Genomic DNA, 7792 nt, shown 5'->3' with positions numbered 1-7792 from the left:
TCAAGTACCATACACACCACACCAGATCATCTTGAAACTCTCAGGTGAGCAACACACACACAAACAATACTACTAATTTAACTTTAATACTTATGTAAACGAGTTAGGACCGAGGGGCATTCCAACATAGCCTGTCAGAACACTGACATGTCGGCAAGTTGCAGCTCATGTTGCATGCTTATCATCAAAATTCAAATTCAAAATATGTTGCATTTTTTTTGTTTTTTTTTGCACTATTTTGACAGTTAATTCTTTTTTTCAGTTCATGTGCTTGGATTATTTTTAAAATCATATGGTAGTTTTGCAAGCTTATTTTTTTATTCATTTATGACAATTACAAACTTTTGAATTGTGCTTGGTTAAATTATTTTTACACTTGTGTGTATGCAAAAATTAGCTAGTGATTGTCCACGAATTACTTTCACTAGGGTTGTTCCGATCATGTTTTTTTGCTCCCGATCCGATTCCGATCGTTTTAGTTTGAGTATCTGCCGATCCCGATATTTCCCGATCCGATTGCTTTTTTTTGCTCCCGATTCAATTCCAATCATCCCCGATAATTTTTCCCAATCATATACATTTTGGCAATGCATTAAGAAAAAATGAATAAAACTCGGACGAATATATACATTCAAGATACAGTACATAAGTACTGTATTTGTTTATTATGACAATAAATCCTCAAGATGGCATTTACATTATTAATTCTCTCTGTGAGAGGGATCCACGGATAGAAAGACTTGTGACTTTGTATATTGTGACTAAATATTGCCATCTAGTGTATTTGTTGAGCTTTCAGTAAATGATACTGTAGCCATGCCCCAATGCATGATAGGAAGTGGAACCATGACTGTGCGTAGTGCTACCAATTGATATATCTTCTCTGCGTTGGGAAATAAAATAAGGTGTTAAGAAAAAGATCAACTGCTACCTTGCTTCCCATCATATTTCTAATCGTAGGTAGAGGGATTGTAAGGCTTTAGCCAATTAAAATAAGCCTCCAAAGGCTGCCAAAATTCACTGTACTCATTTTACACTGCCTTTTATCTCTCTATATAGGTAAAATGGCGCCGTTACGATTGAGCGCGACAATGCGTGAGTGGGTCGTGCAACGCATGCATTAATTGAGTTAAATATTTTAACGTGATACAGTTTTTAAAAAACTTATTACCGCAGTTATCGCGATAAATTTGATAACCCTATCTTAGGCCTAAACTAAAGACTCTGGATGAGTGTAACATATTATGTCTGTAACGTTAAATACAATTAAAAAACGATTTATTAAAAAACCTATATATATTTAAAAAAGGCATGGCCGATATTTTTTTTGCCGATTCCAATACTTTGAAAATGACGTGATCGGACCGGATCTATCCCGATCGATCGGGAGATCTCTAACTTTTACACTTGTAAAACAAATAAAATTTGAAAACTTCAGATACGAAAGTGGAATGAACTTATTTTAAACACTTATGAAATGATAAAAAACCTAAGCATGGCACCTGGCTAGCTTGTTTAAATATTAAATATAAGTGTGCGGTTACATCCAAAGGTTCATAAGTGAAAAAATTAAAACCTGTTACTGATTCTAATTTTATTATCATTGCAGAGTTACAGCATAAAATCAAGTGCACCATGCGTTTCAACACACCGCTTATACTCTTGGTCCTCTCTTGCCTAGGTCTGGCAATGGCCCAAGGTAAGAAAAAAAAAACTTGGCTGATTATTGATATTTTACTATTGTGTCGTGCGGCATTCAATAGTAGATAAAGTGAAGGTCAATGAGGTTTATTGCCCGACGTGTCCTCATTGTGCCTTCTTTACTACTTGATGGAATTTCAATTACTATTAGCCAAAGATATGAAATGAGAATAAAATTGTTCATAATAAGTCAATATCTCATTATTGCGGTTTGGATGTCTTTTCCCACAATTTCGGCAAGCAATTTCTATTGTATTAGAGATGCAGTGTAACCACAACGTTCTAAAAAAAACTACACTACACCTTAATGTATGATAATTATACTTCTAAATATGATTACCACACTACAGTAATAGTTTTATGTTGATGCGCATCCTAATAATAACGACAATAAAACTGGTCTCTGCTTCAGTGTCCTATGACGACTGCTGCCTGACATATGTGAAAGAGCTCAGCAAAAGGCTTCAGGAGCGTGCGGTCAAGTACAGAATTCAGGAGACTGACGGAGGCTGCAACATCCGTGCTGTCATGTGAGCACACCCACAAGCAACGTGCTTCATGCAAACATGCTGCTCTGCTGTGATTTTCTAGCTTGGAAACAACTTTAATGAGGCACAACTGCCTGTAGATGGCAGTGTTTTAGTAAAAAGATTACCTCTGCTTTTCTAAAGCCTAATATAATCAACAGTGTTGTTAATCTTACTTTTAAAAAGTAATTAGTTACAAATTACTTCTCCTAAAAAGTAATTGAGTTAGTAACTCAGTAGCCTCAAAGTAAGAGTAATTAGTTACTCGGCAAAGTAACGGCTTTTACTTTTCATGTTCTACACGTTATTATATGAACCATTCTTTAACGTCTTTCACATCAAATATGTTTATATTAACTGATTGAATTGAACGGAACTGTCATTTTCATTGCAAAAAAAAAAAAAAAAAAAACAGGTCACACTTTTTACATATTTTAAAAATTTCACTTATACAAGAGAGTAATAGTATACAAACTAGGGTTGTTCCGATCATGTTTTTTTTTTTGCTCCCGATCCGATCCCGATCGTTTTAGTTTGAGTATCTGCCGATCCCGATATTTCCCAATCTGATTGCTTTTTTTTTTTTTTTTGCTCCCGATTCAATTCCAATCATTCCCGATAATTTTTCCCGATCATATACATTTTGGCAATGCATTAAGAAAAAAATGAATAAAACTCGGACGAATATATACATTCAACATACAGTACATAAGTACTGTATTTGTTTATTATGACAATAAATCCTCAAGATGGCATTTACATTATTAACATTCTTTCTGTGAGAGGGATCCACGGATAGAAAGACTTGTAATTCTTAAAGGATAAATGTGACTTTTTATATTGTGACTGAATATTGCCATCTAGTGTATTTGTTCAGCTTTCAGTAAATGATACTGCAGCCATTTAACTTCTGCCCAAATGCATGATGGGAAGTGCAACCATGACTGTGCGTAGGGCTACCAATTGATATATGTTCTCTGCGTTGAGAAAGAATATACAGTAGGGTGTTAAGAAAATGATCAACTACTACCTTTTTTCCCCACATTCCCACGTTATATTTAATTGCTGAGAGAGGTATTGTAAGGCTTTAGCCACATAAAAATGGCCCAAAGGCTGCCAAAATTCTCTCTACTCATTAGACGTTGCCTTTTAGCGCTATCTATAGGTAAAACGGTGTCTTCATAGATTGATCGCGATAATGCGTGAGTGGGTTGTGCAGCACATACATTAATTACTTAACGTGATTAATTTTTAAAAAATTAGTTACCGCCGTTAACGCAATAAATTTGATAGCCCTACTTTAAGCCAAAACTACTCTGGATGACTGTAAGATATTTTGTCTGTAACATTAAATACAATTAGAAAATGATTTAAATAATATATATATATATATTAAAAACAGGCAAGACCGATATTTTTTTGCCGATTCAGATACTTTGAAAATGACATGATCGGACATCTTTAATACAAACATTCAATGCTATGAGGAAAAAAAGCCTTTTTTTCCCTGTTGTACTGAACCCGCACTGAACCGTGACCCCGTATCGAGGTACGTACTGAACCGGGACTTGTGTGTACCGTCACACCCCCAATATATATAGATATATTTTTCAATATGCAGGTGAGGCTCTGAATCTATCACTCCTATCTGCTCTAGTTTTCTTTTTCTTAAATACATAAATAAATAAATTACACAAGGTTTATGGATACGTCATTCTAGAAAAGTTTAGGGCAAGTGACTACTTTTGGTCATAAAAACACCTCCAAAAAAATTATTATGATATTGTAGCATTTACAAGGACAACACCCACTTGGTGATGATATTGCATACTCAACAGGAAAACAGTTCATTATTTCCACCTACGCCACAAACAGTAAGTGAAAAAAAAAAGATGCCCGAGACTTTAGGATGACGCTCGCCACGCTTAATGCTAATGCTAGCGAGAACGCAAATGCTATGTTAACACTCCGAGCCACCTAGCATCACAATTGCAACGTTGTCACACCCCACCCCCGCTCTCTCCGAGTCTCCCGTGTCATTCACCCAAATTGTACTAACGCACGACTTCACATCTTCTGTAACAGTAACAGCGTTGCAAAGATGGAATAAGTAGTTATATTACTCACTACTGACAAAAATAACGCCGTTAGTAATCTGATTACTTTCAGTAACGAGCAATCTAATGCGTTCATTTTTCCAAGCAAGTATTCTGATTATAGTTTCCTCAGTGCCTGTGCGTTACTATTTTGTTGTTGCCTCATACTGTATGTAGAATGAAGAATACTGTAGTCATGTACGAAGAGCATTTGAATTTGAAAATACTGCTCTTGAGTTTGGGAGTGACATCACGTCTCACGTTTTCTCATTGGGAAAAAAAACGGGTCACGTGTATTACCATGCTGTGTGCGCGCTGACTGCCACGGCGGTTAACAACATAGCCTGGCTACCTATCAGGATGCTAACAGTAAAGGAGCCGGAGAGATACAAAAAACGGCTGCATTTTCTCACTGGAGATACAGCCATTACTTCACATATCCGTCCAATAAAGATGACAAAAACATCTCCGTGCGTTGCAAACCCTGCGCTGGCTCAGAAAGACTGTCGACCGCTAAAAACTCAACATCCAATTCAACAAGGAAGCACTTGGAATTACAGCACAACGCGAAAAAACTCGAAACAAAGCCGACATGTAACAAGACAGCCAGCACTTCTACACTTTGTAACCAGCCTTTATGTACATTTTATAGTTAGAGTTTGTAATCACAGGCGGAGTTTTACTTTTGTGGGACTGGGGGCAAAACATGTTGATGACTCTGAAACAAAAGTCAAAAGTTTGGACACACTTCATCATTTTTGCGTTTTATATATTTTCACTACTATTGTAAATTCTCACTGAAGACATCAAAACAATGAACGAACATGTGGAATGGCAAAAAAGAGTGAAATGACTAGGGCTGTCAAACGATGAAAATTTTTAATCGAGTTAATTACAGCTTAAAAATTAATTAATCGTAATTAATCGCAATTCAAACCATTATAAAATATGCCATATTTTTCTGTAAATTATTGTTGGAATGGAAATATAAGACACAAGACGGAAAAATACATTCAACACACGGTACATAAGTACTGTATTTGTTTATTATAACAATAAATCAACAAGATGGCATTAACATTATTAACATTCTCTTAAAGCGATCAATGGATAGACTTGTAAGACTTGTAGTTCTTAATAGATAAATGTTAGTACAAGTTATAGAAATTTTATACCCCTCTTAATGTTTTCGTTTTATTAAAATTTGTAAAATTTTCAATCAAAAAATAAACTAGTAGCTCGCCATTGTTGATGTCAATAATTACACCATGCTCACTCATTTTGCTGAAACCCATAAAATGATTTGGACCCAAGCGCCAGCAGAGGGCGCCAAACACCAAAAAACAAGTAACAAGCGGACATTACACTGCTGTCATTTTAATCTGTTTGAGCGGGGCATGTGCGTTAATTGTGTCAAATATTTTAACGTGATTGATTTAAAAATTAACTACCGCCCGTTAACGTGATAATTTTGACAGCCCTAGAAATAACTGAAAACAGGTTTTGTATTCTACATTCTTCAAAGTATCCACCTTTGAGGTCTCTCCAAACTTTTGGCCAATACTGTATATACGTATATAAACATCTTGACACTGTTCAAGTTCAATCAACTGTTCAAATTGTTGTTGGTAGCGTTTGAAAGCTTAGGTTTAAAGAAATTCTAAATATCCCTCTTGCCTCCTCTGGTGTAGTTTTGGCTAAGCAAAAGATAGTGTCCAAGGTGCTAGTCACATGATCTGTTCGAAAAATGATCATTTTGTTCATTTCATTAATTTTTTTTTTTTTTTTTTTTGCTTTACAACTTTTATAGACAACATTTTAACGGCTAGGTCTTTATTTCAAAGGGGAAGTTCAGAATTTTTTACATTAGTCTTAATCTTGGAGTTAGCTGGGGTTTAATTCGTCGTTGGAGTTGATTTACACAAATTTCGTGTAGTTTGTCAGTTATTTGGTAGTTTTAGGGCTCCGGAATGGCTAAGCTAGGGCGAGTCAATGGTGGTTGAAAGCAACTCCATTGACTAATTAAACCCCCGCTAACTCAAAGATGAAGCCTTATGTGAAAAACTCAATTACACGCGATGACATTTTTCTGTTATTTTTATGTTGAGGCAGCAAAAGAAGAAAAATTGGTAAAAATTAACTGAAAAGTTACTTTTAAAGTAACTTAGTTACTTTGATAATAATCAGTAAAGTAACTAGATTACTTTTTTGAGGTGTAATCAGTAATTAAATTACTTTTTTAAGTAATCTGTGACAACACTGCTGATTATTAAAAATTGGAAAATGGTTCAAATTATTTTTTATTTTACGAGAGCTACAGTTCAGATCCAAATTTCTTACGTTTTAATCTAGACCAGACCAGCAAATCTACGTCACGCATATATCTTTTGTTTAAACCATGTTTTAATAATTTTATTGACAGGCGCAAATATGGGTTATGGAAAGGGAAAGATGCGTCGCTAACAAGGATTAACACCTCTGTCTCTTTGCGCCAACAAGAAAGCGTCTTTACATTTCTTTTAAACACTGACACATTTGTGTGCAGCGCTTGTCTTAACTTGTCTTAACAAATGAAGACTGACTGACCTACAACCTGATCACTCGTTTGTGTGTGTCCTTCCAGCTTCACCATGCGTAAAGGCCGTGTGTACTGTAGCGACCCACAAGATCTGTGGGTAAAGGAGCTGATGGTCAGCATCGATGAAAAGGCCATCAAGCACAGCAAGAAGGCCTCCCTAAAGGTCTTTTAATTTTCCTATATTGATTTCTGAAGAAATGAAAAGTAAAACTAATTCTCTGTTGATTATTTACAGAATCTAAGAGGCCGCTTATTGGGTTAAAGGAGACCTCACCCTTTGACGGAAAAGGATACACATGTTGTTATTTTACTTTCTCTTGCATGTTTACACTCACTGGACCTTGTATTATGATGCCGCATGACCACTGAATAAGGAAACAATGCCAATTTGAACCCGGAAACCATGAAATGTGAATCTATATCGTGTGCAGAATGAGAATTTGCCAAAGCATTATGACAATAAATCAGCATTCAAGCTTCGTGTAAATGATTTATGTTCACGTCTATGACTTAAGGCACTCTTAGGATCTTCATTGAAATTACCTGATAATAAGAAATGAACATTACTGCATTAAAAATGAGAATATAATCCCCTATTTATTAATGAGGTCTGTGTGGAGAGGACGGCCCGACTCCTCATTGAGGAAGGCTTGACATGGTGTGTGAACTCAGAGACTGTATTTTCTGAGGGTCCTCAGGAGAAACATTATCACCTAGAGACTGTTGGTGTCCTTTTATAAGAGCACAACAGAAAGTATGTTGATGTACTGTATAGACCCTACTCACCGACGTCACAGAATGACGTGTCGCTGTATCCGGTCGCCATATTGTCCGTCTCTGTTTAGCCCTATTCTCAATGGTTTCAATTAGTCGTTCAGTTTATAGAGCAA

The 7792-nt window shown here is 35.9% G+C and overlaps 1 protein-coding gene across 1 annotated transcript; it reads left to right on the top strand.

The window, feature by feature from the left end:
- ccl25a (chemokine (C-C motif) ligand 25a) lies at window positions 1-7436 on the top strand. Its single transcript, XM_057857813.1, has 5 exons — window positions 1-44; window positions 1610-1699; window positions 2114-2231; window positions 6948-7065; window positions 7138-7436. Exons 2-5 carry the CDS (start codon window positions 1636-1638, stop codon window positions 7162-7164), a joined length of 327 nt encoding a protein of 108 aa, XP_057713796.1. The 5' UTR covers window positions 1-44; window positions 1610-1635; the 3' UTR covers window positions 7165-7436.
- Window positions 7437-7792: the final 356 nt, after the last annotated feature.

This window comes from Corythoichthys intestinalis, chromosome 14 (assembly GCF_030265065.1).
Source record: "Corythoichthys intestinalis isolate RoL2023-P3 chromosome 14, ASM3026506v1, whole genome shotgun sequence".
NCBI classification, from domain to species: Eukaryota; Metazoa; Chordata; class Actinopteri; order Syngnathiformes; family Syngnathidae; genus Corythoichthys; species Corythoichthys intestinalis.
The sequence above is the reverse complement of the archived record's forward strand: the minus strand, read 5'-3'. Positions and strand labels throughout refer to the sequence as shown.